This window comes from Cherax quadricarinatus, chromosome 95, assembly GCF_038502225.1.
Source record: "Cherax quadricarinatus isolate ZL_2023a chromosome 95, ASM3850222v1, whole genome shotgun sequence".
NCBI classification, from domain to species: domain Eukaryota; kingdom Metazoa; phylum Arthropoda; class Malacostraca; order Decapoda; family Parastacidae; genus Cherax; species Cherax quadricarinatus.
The window spans coordinates 7,061,939-7,081,716 of NC_091386.1; the positions used below are offsets into that span (position 1 = coordinate 7,061,939).

A 19,778-nucleotide genomic window follows, 5' to 3' on the forward strand; every position below is an offset into this window, starting at 1 on the left:
AGTGATTGATAAAGGTCTTAAAATATATATGTGTGTGTGTGTGTGTGTGTGTGTGTGTGTGTGTGTGTGTGTGTGTGTGTGTGTGTGTGTGTGTGTGTGTGTGTGTGTGTGTGTGTGTGTGTGTGTTGTGTGTGTGTGTGTGTTGTGTGTGTGTGTGTGTGTTGTGTGTTGTGTGTGTGTTGTGTGTGTGTTGTGTGTTGTGTTGTGTGTTGTGTGTGTGTTGTGTGTTGTGTGTGTGTTGTGTGTTGTGTGTGTGTTGTGTGTGTGTTGTGTGTTGTGTGTTGTGTATTGTGTGTGTGTTGTGTGTTGTGTGTGTGTTGTGTGTGTGTGTGTGTTGTGTGTTGTGTGTGTGTGTGTGTGTGTGTGTGTGTGTGTGTGTGTGTGTGTGTGTGTGTGTGTGTGTGTGTGTGTGTGTGTGTGTGTGTTGTGTGTGTGTGTGTGTGTGAATGTCGTGCAGGATAGGTAAACTGGTCATTTAAAATTAAGTCATTTCTGAAAATTTCTCTTATACGTTTAAAGATATATTATTTTCATTTATGTTAGTGTCTAAATTAATAATTTTGTACCAAAAGAACCTTAGAAAACTTACCTGACCTTATTATAACAAGCGTAATTTATCTTAATCCAGCTAAATATATTTTAGACAAGTTTACAATAATTTAGTAATAAACAAAAACAATAAAATATATTTTTATTCGTTAGGTTCAGAATGATTTTTGTGAAATTACAGCATGCAGAAATTTTAGCTTGTCTTATTCGGCAAGAAGAGCGTTGCTGTTTAAGCCAAAATCGCAAGTTTTACCTATTCGGTATTCTTAAGTTATGGTGAGGAGGAGATAAAGGCTCCTAAAATCGTAATAACTCTGCAAATAAATCAAGGAATGGGTGGGGGGTCGAACCCATGGCGAGTCCTAAAAAGCACGGGCCAGTGCGCTAACCATTGGACCACCTGGTTTTAATAATTACATCCAACTATGTATATTTCTATGCACCATAGTAAGGTTAGCATGGGCCACCACTGACCGCAAATACAGTCACGCTGGTGTTAGATTCTTCAGTACAAACCATCACTTGTGGTTATAGTGGTGGCCCACGCTAACCTTGCTATGACATGCAGAAAAAATAAAGAACATAGAAGCACTGCAGGAGGCCTACTGGCCCATACTAAGCAAGTCCTTCTCAAACCAGACACATGTAACAAAAACATATACTCGCCCTATTTTCAATACTTCGCAAGGAATAAGCTGTATGAGTCTCATTAGAACCAGATGGTTCAGTGGTGAACGCACTGGCCTGTTTTACCCATCACCACGGGTTCAAACCCCACCCATACACTGGTTCTGGTGGAAGATGTTTACAAGCAGTTAACCAACCTCTGTAGGCTCCCTCTTTTTGTTGATATCATCTTTGGCATCCCTGGAGGTCTTGGAGGGCGAGGACGTCGGTGTTGGTGTAGTCTGCTGGCAGAACAGACTCTCCATCTCCTCCCAGTTAAGTGAGGTGCTGGGTGAGTCCTGGTGTTGACGCGCCAGCAAGAACCATATGTTGTTCTTAGCTAGCACCTGTTGACGGCAAGAACAGTGGTCAGGTGGTGGAGGCAGGTGGTAGGAGAAAGTAGCAGCCACAAGTGGAAAGAACAGGTAGCAGGGGCAGATGGTAAGAGGCAGGTGGTAAAACAGGTGGTGAAAGCAAAGGTAAATCAGGGAAACCATACCACGGGCGGGATTTGAACCAGCGGTCAGAGTGTCTCAAAACTCCAGACCGTTGCTAACGTGACGGTCTGGAGTTAGGTATATTCCTACACCATAGGAAGGTTAACCTTCCTATGGTGTAGAAATATACCTAGTTGGATGAATCTTATTGTGGCTAGCTGGTCTAGTGGCTAACACGACGGTCTGGAGTTTTGAGACTCTCTGACCGCAGGTTCAAATCCCGCCCGTGGTATGGTTTGTTAGCAATCGTGTCAATACGATTTCGTGAGTTACATCAGGGAAGGATAACTGAACTAAAATAAATTAGAAAAAGTTGATGAACTGGGACCACTGTACCACAACAACTGAGAAAGATGAGAGAAAACACAAGACAACATAACAGAAGACTTTGTTTCACTACATAAAAAATAATACCATGAGAGTTGTCTTAATTGGCCCACTTAAGAGTAACTCTGGTCACATCACTGACAGTGATAAGGATATGTGTGAAATTCTCAATACCTACTTCCTCTCAGTTTTTACCCAGGAAAATACTAGCGAAATTCCAGAAATAGTAGATTACGTAGAACAGGATGATAAACTATGTACTATTGCGGTAACTAGTGACATGGTCCTCAGACAAATAGAGAAACTAAAACCTAACAAATCCCCAGGTCCTTATGAACTGTCTGAAAGGGTGTTAAAGGAATGTAAAGAGGAACTTAGCATACCTTTGGCTAATCTTTTTAACATATCACTACAAACTGTCATAGTGCCTGGTAAGTGGAAAATGGCAAATGTAATACCTATTTACAAGGCAGGTGACAGGTCCTTAGCTTCCAACTATAGACCAATAAGCCTAACCTCCATAGTGGGAAAATTTATGGAATCAATAATTCCCGAAGCAATTCGTAGCCATCTTGACAGGCACAGATTGATTAATGAATCTCAACACTGTTTTACAAAGGGGCGTTCCTGTCTTACGAATTTACTAACTTTTTTCACTAAGGTATTTGAGGAGGTAGATCATGGTAATGAATATGATATTGTGTATATGGACTTCAGTAAGGCTTTTGACAGAGTTCCACATCAGAGGCTATTGAGGAAACTTAAGGCACACAAAATAGGAGAAATTTTTTCCTGGATAGAGGCATGGCTGACAAATAGGCAGCAGAGATTTTGCATAAATGGGGAGAAATCAGAATGGGGGCACGTCACAAGCGGTGTTCCTCAGGGGTCAGTGTTGGGCCCGTCGTTGTTCACAATTTACATAAACGACATAGATGAGGGAATAAATTGCGACATAAGCAAATTTGCTGATGACACCAAAATAGGCCGTCCAATTCATTCTAATGAGGACACTAGAGCACTCCAGGATGATTTGAATAGACTGATGCAATGGTTGGAGAAGTGGCAGATGTAGTTTAATATAGACAAATGCAAAGTTCTAAATGTTGGACAGGTAAATAACCATACGACATATAAACTAAATAATGTAGATCTTAATATTACTGATTGCGAAAAGGATTCAGTAGTTCTGGTTAGCAGTAATTTAAAACCAAGACAACAGTACATTAGTGTTGGCAATAAAGTTAACAGAATCCTTGGCTTCATATCTAGAAGTATAAATAATAGAAGTCCTCAGGTTGTTCTTCAACTCTATATATCCTTGGTTAGGCCTATAACAGGAGTCGTGAGGTTAGGCCTCAGATTATGCTGCTCAGTTCTGGTCACAGTATTACAGAATGGATATAAATGTTCTGGAAAACGTACAGAGGAGGATGACAAAGTTGATCCCATGTATCAGAAATCTTCCCTATGAGGATAGACTGAGGTACTGTCTATCCTACGGGGACAGACTTAGGGCCCTGTCTATCCTGTGAGGATAGACTGAGGCCCTGAATCTGCACTCTCTAGAAAGACGTAGAATTAGGGGGGATATGATTGAAGTGTATAAATGGAAAACAGGAATAAATAAAGGGAATGTAAATAACGTGCTGAAAATATCTAGCCAAGACAGGACTCGCAGCAATGGTTTAAAATTGGAAAAATTCAGATTCAGGAAGGATATAGGAAAGTACTGGTTTGGTAATAGAGTTGTGGATGAGTGGAACAAACTCCCGAGTACAGTTATAGAAGCTAAAACCTTGTGTAGTTTTAAAAATAAGTTAGATAAATATATGAGTGGGTGGGCATGGGTGTGAGTTAGACCTGACTAGCTTGTGCTTGTGGAGCTTTTAGTCATCTGACCGAAGCCTTCGACTGGCTTACCTCTCCAGTCACACAGTTCAGTTACGTCTAAATAAGTAACTTCAATCAGTTTTTCTCTCTCAGAATAATATTTAATAGTTATACCTAATGATTTAGCGCAGAAATATGTTAACTTAAATCCATTAATAAACTGAATTGACTGTTTCTGAAACTGTTTCTGAAACTGTTTCTGAAACTGTTTCTGAAACTGTTTCTGAAACTGTTTCTGAAACTGTTTCTGAAACTGTTTCTGAAAATGACTGTTTCTGAAATTGACTGTTTCTGAAACTGTTTCTGAAACTGTTTCTGAAACTGTTTCTGAAACTGTTTCTGAAACTGTTTCTGAAACTGTTTCTGAAACTGTTTCTGAAACTGTTTCTGAAATTGACTGTTTCTGAAATTGACTGTTTCTGATATGCCGAGTATATTTCTTGCTTATAATAGAGTTAGCGCAGAGCAACAGTAAGAGTAACAGATAACACAAGCGAGTCGGAACAAAAGCCGAACTGGTGGGATAGACGCTTCACCCAGTCACAGGTTCACAGCCCAGGGCACTGTCACTCAGGTCGTGTGAGTCACGTTCAGTACGTGATCTGGACCTGTCTAAGCAGAACATCAGAAAACTGCCTGGTGAGATTCATTACGCTTTTGTTTTTCTGCCATTTTGGGGGGGGGGGCTTTTGTTTATTACATATATACACTTAGCTAGGCTTTGAGATATTTTAGATTGCAAAACGCCCTAAATCAACTCCAACGCTTTAAGAAAGGAAGTAAACAAACTCTAAAACGCGTTAAATCTAGCACACAAAACGCTAACGTGCCAACCCGGCTGAGAATGGGATGGAAAATAGACAGAATAATAATGGAAGTAGTTTACTTTACCTTTGAGTTGGGGATTTTATTCCAGTTAAAAGTTTTCATTTTGGAGCGTGGTTTTGGTGTCTCCATCTGTGGTAGTCGCACCTTCTCTTCAGCTGGTTCAGGTCGCTGTTGTGTCGCGATTCCAGGTGGTGGCGGAGGTCCTGGAGGTGGAGGAGGCCTTACACCAGGTGGTGGTGGAGGTAATGGAGGTCCCCCTCCAGGTGGAGGGGGTGGAGGTGGTGGTCCACCTGGTGGTGGAGGGGGAGGTGGTGGCCCACTCCCAGGAGGCAAAGGGGGGGGAGGTGGGGGTGGTGGAGGCCCTCCAGGTAGTGGAGGTGGAAGAGGTGATGGATCTGTCACAGGAGACGTCAGAGTTGACAACGACTGCTGGGAGTTGAGGTTGAGATTGAGGGAATGTTTGCGTGACTTGGGATCATCGCGATGGCAGGAACAGAGACACCTAGATGCATCCCCACCCACCTTCAGCTTAGTAAGTGACTTCTGTGACGGCGCCCTCAGGAGTCTGGCGGAGTCCTTTGCATCTTCCAGTAAGGTTGCCCTGTGCAGGAGTTTCTCCGCCGTGTCCCAGATAACATCGCTGACTGGCTCCTTCGGATCAATTCTCAGCAAATGCTGCAACACGCTCAGAAAGGGAATCTCCTGAGGCGTCTCCACAACCTGATCCAACACCAGACAACTTATCAGACAGCCAAACACGGACACACAGCAAGACTTATTGCAGAATATTTGTATTAGGTTAAACGACATCTGCAACTAATGTGACAATACAAGGACACAGAGGGTATATAGAGGTCATATTCTAAGACCTCTATATACCCCATTTGCCCCCGTAATGTACCGGCTTGACAAAAATCCTGGAGAGCGATACGTTGCCACAATCAAAATGTCGTATTAGTGTCCTTTTACCTAGCATATTGTCTGTAATTCTATCAATATTAATATAGAAGGATTAAGGAGGATTTAAACAACAAATCCTCCTTAATCAGTGGCTTAATTACTACACAGTTTATTTTCCGCGACTCGAACACAAAAGGGATTTATCGCCCCATGATGGGACTTTATCAATTATCAATTATCAATTATGTCGGTTCAGAGAACCGACAAGTTGATAAATTAGACACATGTGCAACGTTTGGGTATCTTTATTGTGGGAAACATTTCTCCACACAGTGGCTTCATCAGTCCATACAAAGGAGAATGGTGAAGAACAGGAGGAATTGAGGTAATTAGTCCCTTAGCCTGGAGTCGATGTAATCAGTCCTTCAATCCAGAAAAGAATACATCATATGTGCGAAGTTATACTAAGTAACTTCTTCGCACATACGCTGTATTCTTGTCAAGACTGATTACATCGACTCCAGGCTGCGGGACTGATTACATCTACTCCAGGCTGAGGGACTGATTACATCTACTCCAGGCTGAGGGACTGATTACATCTACTCCAGGCTGAGGGACTGATTACATCGACTCCAGGCTGCGGGACTGATTACATCGACTCCAGGCTGAGGGACTGATTACATCTACTCCAGGCTGCGGGACTGATTACATCTACCCCAGGCTGAGGGACTGATTACATCGACTCCAGGATGAGGGACTGATTACATCTACTCCAGGCTGCGGGACTGATTACATCTACTCCAGGATGAGGGACTGATTACATCGACTCCAGGATGAGGGACTGATTACATCGACTCCAGGATGAGGGACTGATTACATCTACTCCAGGCTGCGGGACTGATTACATCTACTCCAGGATGAGGGACTGATTACATCGACTCCAGGATGAGGGACTGATTACATCTACTCCAGGATGAGGGACTGATTACATCGACTCCAGGATGAGGGACTGATTACATCGACTCCAGGATGAGGGACTGATTACATCTACTCCAGGATGAGGGACTGATTACATCGACTCCAGGCTGAGGGACTGATTACATCTACTCCAGGCTGAGGGACTGATTACATCTACTCCAGGATGAGGGACTGATTACATCGACTCCAGGCTGAGGGACTGATTACATCTACTCCAGGCTGAGGGACTGATTACATCTACTCCAGGCTGAGGGACTGATTACATCTACTCCAGGCTGAGGGACTGATTACATCGACTCCAGGCTGCGGGACTGATTACATCGACTCCAGGCTGAGGGACTGATTACATCTACTCCAGGCTGCGGGACTGATTACATCTACCCCAGGCTGAGGGACTGATTACATCGACTCCAGGATGAGGGACTGATTACATCTACTCCAGGCTGAGGGACTGATTACATCTACTCCAGGCTGAGGGACTGATTACATCTACTCCAGGCTGAGGGACTGATTACATCGACTCCAGGCTGCGGGACTGATTACATCGACTCCAGGCTGAGGGACTGATTACATCTACTCCAGGCTGCGGGACTGATTACATCTACCCCAGGCTGAGGGACTGATTACATCGACTCCAGGATGAGGGACTGATTACATCTACTCCAGGCTGCGGGACTGATTACATCTACTCCAGGATGAGGGACTGATTACATCGACTCCAGGATGAGGGACTGATTACATCGACTCCAGGATGAGGGACTGATTACATCTACTCCAGGCTGCGGGACTGATTACATCTACTCCAGGATGAGGGACTGATTACATCGACTCCAGGATGAGGGACTGATTACATCTACTCCAGGATGAGGGACTGATTACATCGACTCCAGGATGAGGGACTGATTACATCGACTCCAGGATGAGGGACTGATTACATCTACTCCAGGATGAGGGACTGATTACATCGACTCCAGGCTGAGGGACTGATTACATCTACTCCAGGCTGAGGGACTGATTACATCTACTCCAGGATGAGGGACTGATTACATCTACTCCAGGCTGAGGGACTGATTACATCTACTCCAGGCTGAGGGACTGATTACATCTACTCCAGGCTGAGGGACTGATTACATCGACTCCAGGCTAAGGGACTGATTACATCGACTCCAGGCTGAGGGACTGATTACATCTACTCCAGGATGAGGGACTGATTACATCGACTCCAGGCTGAGGGACTGATTACATCGACTCCAGGCTGAGGGACTGATTACATCTACTCCAGGCTGAGGGACTGATTACATCTACTCCAGGATGAGGGACTGATTACATCGACTCCAGACTGAGGGACTGATTACATCTACTCCAGGCTGAGGGACTGATTACATCGACTCCAGGCTGAGGGACTGATTACATCGACTCCAGGCTGAGGGACTGATTACATCTACTCCAGGCTGAGGGACTGATTACATCGACTCCAGGCTGAGGGACTGATTACATCGACTCCAGGATGAGGGACTGATTACATCTACTCCAGGCTGAGGGACTGATTACATCGACTCCAGGATGAGGGACTGATTACATCTACTCCAGGCTGAGGGACTGATTACATCTACTCCAGGCTGCGGGACTGATTACATCGACTCCAGGCTAAGGGACTGATTACATCTACTCCAGGCTGAGGGACTGATTACATCGACTCCAGGCTGAGGGACTGATTACATCTACTCCAGGCTGCGGGACTGATTACATCGACTCCAGGCTGAGGGACTGATTACATCTACTCCAGGCTGAGGGACTGATTACATCTACTCCAGGCTGCGGGACTGATTACATCGACTCCAGGCTGAGGGACTGATTACATCTACTCCAGGCTGCGGGATTGATTACATCGACTCCAGGCTAAGGGACTGATTACATCTACTCCAGGCTGAGGGACTGATTACATCTACTCCAGGCTGAGGGACTGATTACATCGACTCCAGGCTGAGGGACTGATTACATCTACTCCAGGCTGCGGGACTGATTACATCGACTCCAGGCTAAGGGACTGATTACATCTACTCCGGGATGAGGGACTGATTACATCTACTCCAGGCTGCGGGACTGATTACATCGACTCCAGGCTAAGGGACTGATTACATCTACTCCAGGCTGAGGGATTGATTACATCGACTCCAGGCTGAGGGACTGATTACATCGACTCCAGGCTAAGGGACTGATTACATCTACTCCAGGATGAGGGACTGATTACATCTACTCCAGGCTGCGGGACTGATTACATCGACTCCAGGCTGAGGGACTGATTACATCTACTCCAGGCTGCGGGACTGATTACATCGACTCCAGGCTAAGGGACTGATTACATCTACTCCAGGATGAGGGACTGATTACATCTACTCCAGGCTGAGGGACTGATTACATCTACTCCAGGCTGAGGGACTGATTACATCGACTCCAGGCTAAGGGACTGATTACATCGACTCCAGGCTGAGGGACTGATTACATCGACTCCAGGCTGAGGGACTGATTACATCTACTCCAGGCTGCGGGACTGATTACATCGACTCCAGGCTAAGGGACTGATTACATCTACTCCAGGATGAGGGACTGATTACATCTACTCCAGGCTGCGGGACTGATTACATCGACTCCAGGCTAAGGGACTGATTACATCTACTCCAGGCTGAGGGACTGATTACATCTACTCCAGGCTGAGGGACTGATTACATCTACTCCAGGCTGAGGGACTGATTACATCTACTCCAGGCTGCGGGACTGATTACATCGACTCCAGGCTAAGGGACTGATTACATCTACTCCAGGATGAGGGACTGATTACATCTACTCCAGGCTGAGGGACTGATTACATCTACTCCAGGCTGAGGGACTGATTACATCTACTCCAGGCTGAGGGACTGATTACATCGACTCCAGGCTAAGGGACTGATTACATCTACTCCAGGCTGAGGGACTGATTACATCTACTCCAGGATGAGGGACTGATTACATCGACTCCAGGCTGAGGGACTGATTACATCGATTCCAGGCTAAGGGACTGATTACATCTACTCCAGGATGAGGGACTGATTACATCGACTCCAGGCTAAGGGACTGATTACATCAACTCCAGGCTGAGGGACTGATTACATCGACTCCAGGCTGAGGGACTGATTACATCGACTCCAGGCTGAGGGACTGATTACATCTACTCCAGGCTGAGGGACTGATTACATCTACTCGAGGCTAAGGGACTGATTACATCTACTCCAGGCTGAGGGACTGATTACATCTACTCCGGGCTGAGGGACTGATTGCATCTACTCCAGGCTAAGGGACTGATTACATCGACTCCATGATGAGGGACTGATTACATCGACTCCAGGCTAAGGGACTGATTACCTCAAACTCCTGGTCTTCACCATTCTCCTATGCTCGTTGCTCTACTGGCAACATTGCTAGCCCTTGTTGCCACTCTGCAACTCTTATGTACGTTCAGAGCCCTGCCTTGGGTCAGGCTTATCTGTGCTTGCCTGGTTAACCAGGCTGTTGCTGCTGGTGGTCCTCTGGCCAACATATCCATCAAAGCCTGGTTGATATGGCACCAGTTATACACAATAAGAAAAAAGGTCCTCCGTGCCTCACCTGTCTAAGGATGGCGTAGAAAACATCGACGTGTGAACTGAGATCGACTCCGTGTGGACCAGAGATCTGAGCTTCGTCAGTCTCTCGCTGCTCATCGAAGACGTCCAACTGCACCGCCAGGTCAGAGTCCGTCACCGCATCTTGCCTGTAGGGGAGGAAAACGTCAGAGAGGGTCAAAAACACCTCCCGACGCAGATATAACAACCCGTCTTCGTTTTGAGAACACATTCCGACAGGCATGTTTCAGTAAGCTCGATACGGTGTAAGGTGCCAGTGGCCCTATAAACCCATAACAACAACGGCACCAATAACCGTTTATAAGGCTTCTGTTATATTTTTCCCGTTTAGAATGTATATAATATTTATGTATATATATATATTACAAAATTATGTTAAACTACGCCAACTTAACCAATTCTAACCTAAACTACCTCGTTACAATATAACTTTAATAACTAAGAGTACAGATAACATTTATGGTCCAGGCTCGTCTGGTGCTTGGGTGGTCAACCAGGCTGTTGTTACTGGTGGCCTGCTGCCTCACATATCTACCACAGCCTGGTTGATCTAGCACTTGGTGAAGATACTTGTCCAGTATCTTCTTGAAGATGTGAATATATGCTCCTACGTTTATACACACAGACAGACGTATATACTTCTCAATGTAAACAATCTCTAAGTAATGCAATAATAATAAAAATAATAATAATAATAATAATAATAATAATAATAATAATAATAATAATAATGTTTATTTCTACCAGTAGATGGTACAACTTATACAGACCATAGCTCACAACAATGACATACTATATAATAATAATAATAATAATAATAATAATAATAATAATAATAATAATAATAATAATAATAATAATTATTATTATTATTATTATTTCTACCAGTAGATGGTACAACTTATACAGACCATAGCTCACAACAATGACATACTATATAGAAAGTTCCTGGTTATGTAGAGCATTTCCCACAACTTAGGTTAATTTTGTCCCCCAGGATGCCACCCACACCAGTCCACTAACACCCAGGTACCTACTGACTGCTAGGTGAACACTGACAGCAGGTGTAACTAACACCCAGGTACCTACTTACTGTTAGGTGAACACTGACAGCAGGTGTAACTAACACCCAGGTACCTACTTACTGCTAGGTGAACACTGACAGCAGGTGTAACTAACACCCAGGTACATACTGTTAGGTGAACACTGACAGCAGGTGTAACTAACACCCAGGTACATACTGTTAGGTGAACACTGACAGCAGGTGTAACTAACACCCAGGTACCTACTTACTGCTAGGTGAACACTGACAGCAGGTGTAACTAACACCCAGGTACATACTGTTAGGTGAACACTGACAGCAGGTGTAACTAACACCCAGGTACATACTGTTAGGTGAACACTGACAGCAGGTGTAACTAACACCCAGGTACCTACTTACTGCTAGGTGAACACTGACAGCAGGTGTAACTAACACCCAGGTACATACTGTTAGGTGAACACTGACAGCAGGTGTAACTAACACCCAGGTACCTACTTACTGCTAGGTGAACACTGACAGCAGGTGTAACTAACACCCAGGTACATACTGTTAGGTGAACACTGACAGCAGGTGTAACTAACACCCAGGTACATACTGTTAGGTGAACACTGACAGCAGGTGTAACTAACACCCAGGTACCTACTTACTGCTAGGTGAACACTGACAGCAGGTGTAACTAACACCCAGGTACATACTGTTAGGTGAACACTGACAGCAGGTGTAACTAACACCCAGGTACATACTGTTAGGTGAACACTGACAGCAGGTGTAACTAACACCCAGGTACCTACTTACTGCTAGGTGAACACTGACAGCAGGTGTAACTAACACCCAGGTACATACTGTTAGGTGAACACTGACAGCAGGTGTAACTAACACCCAGGTACATACTGTTAGGTGAACACTGACAGCAGGTGTAACTAACACCCAGGTACCTACTTACTGCTAGGTGAACACTGACAGCAGGTGTAACTAACACCCAGGTACCTACTTACTGCTAGGTGAACACTGACAGCAGGTGTAACTAACACCCAGGTACATACTGTTAGGTGAACACTGACAGCAGGTGTAACTAACACCCAGGTACATACTGTTAGGTGAACACTGACAGCAGGTGTAACTAACACCCAGGTACCTACTTACTGCTAGGTGAACACTGACAGCAGGTGTAACTAACACCCAGGTACATACTGTTAGGTGAACACTGACAGCAGGTGTAACTAACACCCAGGTACCTACTGACTGCTAGGTGAACACTGACAGTAGGTGTAACTAACACCCAGGTACATACTGTTAGGTGAACACTGACAGCAGGTGTAACTAACACCCAGGTACATACTTACTGCTAGGTGAACACTGACAGCAGGTGTAAGGTGACTAACATCCAGGTACCTAATTACTGTTAGGTGAACACTGACAGCAGGTGTAAAGTGACTAACATCCAGGTACCTACTTACTGCTAGGTGAGCAGGGACAACAGGTGTCTTAAGGAAACACGCCCAAGTTTCCACCAATACCGGGAATCGAACCAAGGGCACTCAGTGTGTAAGGCAAGTGCGTTACCAACCCAGCTACGGGACTACACTTGTATCTTAAGAAAAATAATATACACTTACACCTATATAAATTATATACACTTACACCTATATAAATAATATAGAACAAAAAGGGTAATACCTTAACTGGAACAATACAGAAATAACCTGCGATGTTTCGCCCCGACTAGTTAATGGTCCAAGTGGGACCGATACGTTGTCGACAGTTTCAGTCTTCTATGTGCGGGTTACCTGGAGTTTACCTGGAGAGGGTTTCGGGGGTCAACGCCCCCGCGGCCCTGTCTGAGACCAGGCCTCATGGTGGATCAGGGTCTGATCAACCAGGCTGTTACTGCTGGCCGCACGCAAGCTGACGTACGAACCACAGCCCGGTTGGTTAGTACTGACTTCAGGTACCTATCCAGAGCCTTCTTGAAGACAACCAGGGGTCTTGACAGCCAGGGATCTTGAAGACAACCAGGGGTCTTGACAGCCAGGGATCTTGAAGACAACCAGGGGTCTTGACAGCCAGGGATCTTGAAGACAACCAGGGGTCTTGACAGCCAGGGATCTTGAAGACAACCAGGGGTCTTGACAGCCAGGGATCTTGAAGACAACCAGGGGTCTTGACAGCCAGGGATCTTGAAGACAACCAGGGGTCTTGACAGCCAGGGATCTTGAAGACAACCAGGGGTCTTGACAGCCAGGGATCTTGAAGACAACCAGGGGTCTTGACAGCCAGGGATCTTGAAGACAACCAGGGGTCTTGAAGACAACCAGGGGTCTTGACAGCCAAGGGTCTTGAAGACAACCAGGGGTCTTGAAGACAACCAGGGGTCTTGGCAGCTAGGGATCTTGAAGACAACCAGGGGTCTTGAAGACAACCAGGGGTCTTGACAGCCAGGGATCTTGAAGACAACCAGGGGTCTTGACAGCCAGGGATCTTGAAGACAACCAGGGGTCTTGACAGCCAGGGATCTTGAAGACAACCAGGGGTCTTGAAGACAACCAGGGGTCTTGACAGCCAAGGGTCTTGAAGACAACCAGGGGTCTTGAAGACAACCAGGGGTCTTGGCAGCCAGGGATCTTGAAGACAACCAGGGGTCTTGAAGACAACCAGGGGTCTTGACAGCCAGGGATCTTGAAGACAACCAGGGGTCTTGACAGCCAGGGATCTTGAAGACAACCAGGGGTCTTGACAGCCAGGGATCTTGAAGACAACCAGGGGTCTTGAAGACAACCAGGGGTCTTGACAGCCAAGGGTCTTGAAGACAACCAGGGGTCTTGAAGACAACCAGGGGTCTTGGCAGCCAGGGATCTTGAAGACAACCAGGGGTCTTGAAGACAACCAGGGGTCTTGACAGCAAGGGATCTTGAAGACAACCAGGGGTCTTGAAGACAGCCAGGGATCTTGAAGACAACCAGGGGTCTTGAAGACAACCAGGGGTCTTGACAGCCAAGGGTCTTGAAGACAACCAGGGGTCTTGAAGACAACCAGGGGTCTTGGCAGCTAGGGATCTTGAAGACAACCAGGGGTCTTGAAGACAACCAGGGGTCTTGACAGCCAGGGATCTTGAAGACAACCAGGGGTCTTGACAGCCAGGGATCTTGAAGACAACCAGGGGTCTTGACAGCCAGGGATCTTGAAGACAACCAGGGGTCTTGAAGACAACCAGGGGTCTTGACAGCCAAGGGTCTTGAAGACAACCAGGGGTCTTGAAGACAACCAGGGGTCTTGGCAGCCAGGGATCTTGAAGACAACCAGGGGTCTTGAAGACAACCAGGGGTCTTGACAGCCAGGGATCTTGAAGACAACCAGGGGTCTTGACAGCCAGGGATCTTGAAGACAACCAGGGGTCTTGACAGCCAGGGATCTTGAAGACAACCAGGGGTCTTGAAGACAACCAGGGGTCTTGACAGCCAAGGGTCTTGAAGACAACCAGGGGTCTTGAAGACAACCAGGGGTCTTGGCAGCCAGGGATCTTGAAGACAACCAGGGGTCTTGAAGACAACCAGGGGTCTTGACAGCAAGGGATCTTGAAGACAACCAGGGGTCTTGAAGACAGCCAGGGATCTTGAAGACAACCAGGGGTCTTGAAGACAACCAGGGGTCTTGAAGACAACCAGGGGTCTTGAAGACAGTCAGGGGGTCTTGAAGACAGCCAGGGATCTTGAAGACAACCAGAGGTCTTGAAGACAACCAGGGGTCTTTGAAGACAGCCAGGGGTCTTGAAGACAGCCACTGGTCTTGAAGACAGCCAGGGGTCTTTGAAGACAGCCAGGGGTCTTGAAGACAGCCAGGGGTCTTTGAAGACAGCCAGGGGTCTTGAAGACAACCAGGGGTCTTGAAGACAGTCAGGGGTCTTGAAGACAACCAGGGGTCTTGAAGACAGCCAGGGGTCTTGAAGACAACCAGGAGTCTTTGAAGACAGTCAGGGGTCTTGAAGACAGCCAGGGGTCTTGAAGACAGCCAGGGGTCTTGAAGACAGCCAGGGGTCTTGAAGACAGCCAGGGGTCTTGAAGACAGCCAGGGGTCTTGAAAACAGCCAGAGGTCTATTGATAATCCCCCTTATATATGCTGGGAGGCAGTTGAACAGTCTTGGGCCCTGGACACTTACGGTGTTGTCTCTCAGTGTACTCGTGGCGCCTCTGCTTTTCATCGGGGGAATGTTGCATCTCCTGCCGAGTCTTTTGCTTTCATGGGGAGTGATTTTCGCGTTCAAGTTTGGTAGCAATCCCTCCAGGACCTTCCAAGTGTATATCATCATGTATCTCTCTCGCCTGCGTTCCAGGGAATACAAATCAAGGATCTTCAACCGTTCCCAGTAATTTAGGTGCTTTATCGTACTTATGTGTGCCGTGAAAGTTCTTTGTACATTCTCCAGGTCTGCAATGTCGCCAGCCTTGAAGGGGGCCGTTAGTGTACAGCAATATTCCAGCCTAGAGAGTACAAGCGATTTGAAGAGAATCATCATGGGCTTGGTGTCCCTAGTTTTGAAGGTTCTCGTTATCCATCCTATCATTTACCTGGCAGATGAGGTAGATACATTGTTGTGGTCTTTGAAGGTGAGATCCTCTGACATTATCACTCCCAGGTCCTTCACATTACTTTTCCGCTCTAATGTAAGGTTAGAATTTGTGGTATACCCTGATACATTCTTTTATTTCCTCAAGTTTCCCATATCTGAGTAGTTGAAATTTCTCCTCGTTGAACTTCATATTGTTCTGAGTGACCCAGTCGAAGATTTGGTTGATGTCTGCTTGGAGTCTCACAGTGTTGTGTATATATCAAGAATATTTTAGTTAGTTCTTCAATAATAAAATACAACAGACGTTGTATATACACCTTCCAGTGTATATATACACCTTCCAGTGTATATATACACCTTCCAGTGTGTGTATACACCTCCCAGTGTATACACCTCCCAGTGTATACACCTCCCAGTGTATACACCTCCCAGTGTATACACCTCCCAGTGTATACACCTCCCAGTGTATACACCTCCCAGTGTATACACCTCCCAGTGTATACACCTCCCAGTGTATACACCTCCCAGTGTATACACCTCCCAGTGTATACACCTCCCAGTGTATATAAACGCCTCCCAGTGTATATGCACCTCCCAGTGTATATGCACCTCCCAGTGTATATACACCTCCCAGTGTATATACACCTCCCAGTGTATATACACCTCCCAGCCTATATACTCAGGTATTATAATTTACCTGATACTCGAGACTTACCTTAATCTATTGATGACCTCCAGTACTTTTAGACCTATGGAAGAGACAGAAAGAATCCAATATTACTACCTCATAAAAAACATATGTCTATTAAAAAAAAATATTTTTAAATTTACAACGAGGCCTAAGCTGCTAATTTTGATGACAGTGCATAAATGTTATAGTCATGTCTATGACTGAAATGAAAGATAGAGAGAGAGAGAGAGAGGAGAAACTTGGTGACTCTGTGGCACAGTGCTGGGCATGACAGTGCCATAGTGCCTGCCTGGTAACACTTATAATATATGGACGAAGACACTTATGCATAGTTCTTAACATTTATTAAAATGATTTTGAGAGCCTTGTTGGATTATAAGTTCGTTGTAACTGATTTAGATTTGATGAGAACAAAGGTAACCAAGAGTTCGGACTGGTCATGGGTTCACCCCTTCGTGGAGTACGTGCTAATTTATACATAGAGGTCCTAGAATCCAGACGGATCTTAGATACCATCCCTTGGTCGGCTTCACTGATGCAGTACGTTGATATTTTGGTCACTGTACCCAAGAATCTAGATGTGTGTTACATCAACACCATCAGCTCTCTGGAAGCTCTAATTAAATTTACACTCTAGGAGAAGAATAATCAATTACTTTTTCTCGACGTTCTCCTACCCACAGGTAAAGACAGACTTTCGAAGTCTTCAGTAAGCCGACCTACGAGAACGATCTTGTACATTTCTTCTGTCACCAGGACACCAGAACTCAGAGAGAGGTATTGTATTTTCCTGAGTCCGAAGTTCCTCGAAGAACGTACACACATTACACATTCCTTTAGTCCTCTACTCTTCACTGGTCGGTACTAGGTCCACTCTTTCTTCTTAAAGTTATGCAAGAATGGTATAAAATACCGACAATTGAAAGTTAAGATACATGTGCAACTTCTGGGTATCTTTATTGTAGACGTTTCGCCATCCAGTGGCTTTATCAATACAGATTCTAGGACATAATTAGAAGACAGTAGAACTATATACTAAGGATGAGTTAATAAGTCCCTCAGCCTTGGAGTTGGTGTTGAGAGCACCGTAGTCGTGGAGATTCTGAAGCAGAGGCAAGGAGACTGGCGTTTATATAGGCGTCAGTGGATAGGAACGTGTAGCAGACAAAGGCATAGTCACTGGTAGGTGAGATTCCCCAGTGGAAGTAGGTCCTACCCAAAGGGATGGGTTAGTTGCAGCAGCCGTGAAGAAGGTGTTGTAGATGTCCTCTGAACTAAGATTCCATGATGTTGCAGTGTCTGACAAGTTGTGCAAGAAAGGAATCTTGGTTCAGAGGACATCTACCAGACCTTCTTCACTGCTGCTGTGTTGGCGGAACGTTCCAACAACAGATCCCAACTGTTGCACATGTGGCTTTATCATCAACTTATCGGACTTAGCAGACTGAGAATCGAGCCTCCAGTACTCGCTCTGAGCGGCCCACACGGGCTTAGCGCTTCACGCAAGAACAAAGTTAAACACAAACGAAGTCAGTATAATGTTGGCACAGACCGGCGTCATGGTACGGGTGTAAATCTTATGATGACCTGTCTAGACAACAACACAAACTATACAAGTATGGTACACAGTACCGACACGATGAAAAGTGGTATATCTCAGTCTATATACACCGAAAGGGGTATATCTTAGTGTATATACACCAAGAGGGCTAAATCTCAGTGTATATACACCAAGAGGGGTATATCTTGGTGTATATACAATTTAATTCACTATTTGAATTAAAGTATTCTTGACTGTTGGTGAACAGGTGACATGCGGCCTTAATGACCGTCTTGACCGTCTTGAAACCCAGTTAACTAACCATAATCTGTTATTTTGTCATACATATAAAGACTTAGACACATGTACAACATCTGGACATCTCTCTTATAGGCCTATCACCATCCACTGACTTTCAATACAAGGACATAACTTGAAGACGACGCAAATGTAAACAAAGGGATCAACTCACCGATAAACTCGTTCCTGATTCTGATACGATCCTTGAGGTGAGGTGTAGAGATGACCAGACAGTTGATGAAAGCGACAAGAGCAGTGTGGTACTCTGAAGTCGAGGCGGCTTTCAGTTCCTCTACTACCACCTTGAAGCGGTACCTCTCAGCCTTCAGCACCTGTCCAGAGATGAGGATGGAAAACAAGCCTTTGGTTTAATTCTGGATATCAGCTCTCTCGGTGGAACAATCTTCCGAGTAGGGTGATTGAGGCTAAGATCTACGGTAGCTTTAAAAAGGGATTGGATAAATATATGAGAGGGAAGGCATGGGTTTGATCAGTATGTAGAGTAATGGTCTGGAGAAAAGACAAATTGATAACTTAGACACTTGTGAAACACTTGGGTACCGTATAAAGTTCATCGAGGTCTCTACAGTCACCTTGGTAATTAGAAAGGTCACCGAGGTCCCTACAGTCACCTCGGTAATTATAAAATCCATGAAGATGGTTGGAAAGGCATAAGCCCAATACAAACTATTAGAATGTGCTACAGTCAGTGGGACGACAAAATACAGTCACTGTACTTCCCACCTCCAGGACTGTAACATCCTCACTCATCCTTCAGAGTGCAGGTACTGTACTTCCCACCTCCAGGACTGTAACATCCTCACTCATCCTTCAGAGTGCAGGTACTGTACTTCCCACCTCCAGTACTGTAACATCCTCACTCATCCTTCAGAGTGCAGGTACTGTACTTCCCACCTCCAGTACTGTAACATCCTCACTCATCCTTCAGAGTGCAGGTACTGTACTTCCCACCTCCAGTACTGTAACATCCTCACTCATCCTTCAGAGTGCAGGTACTGTACTTCCCACCTCCAGTACTGTAACATCCTCACTCATCCTTCAGAGTGCAGGTACTGTACTTCCCACCTCCAGTACTGTAACATCCTCACTCATCCTTCAGAGTGCAGGTATTGTACTTCCCACCTCCAGTACTGTAACATCCTCACTCATCCTTCAGAGCGCAGGTACTGTACTTCCCACCTCCAGGACTGTAACATCCTCACTCATCCTTCAGAGTGCAGGTACTGTACTTCCCACCTCCAGGACTGTAACATCCTCACTCATCCTTCAGAGTGCAGGTACTGTACTTCCCGCCTCCAGTACTGTAACATCCTCACTCATCC

The 19,778-nt window shown here is 45.6% G+C and overlaps 1 protein-coding gene across 1 annotated transcript in view; it reads right to left on the bottom strand.

Moving 5' to 3' along the window:
• LOC128703878 (uncharacterized) overlaps positions 1–19,778 on the bottom strand; it is a gene marked incomplete in the record, with an annotated part of 119,478 nt that overhangs the window by 43,966 nt on the left and 55,734 nt on the right. The window contains 5 exon segments of the mRNA XM_070104936.1: positions 1,374–1,562; positions 4,824–5,480; positions 10,281–10,425; positions 16,620–16,653; positions 18,608–18,767. Of these exon segments, the coding sequence (XP_069961037.1) occupies positions 1,374–1,562; positions 4,824–5,480; positions 10,281–10,425; positions 16,620–16,653; positions 18,608–18,767 (1,185 nt within the window).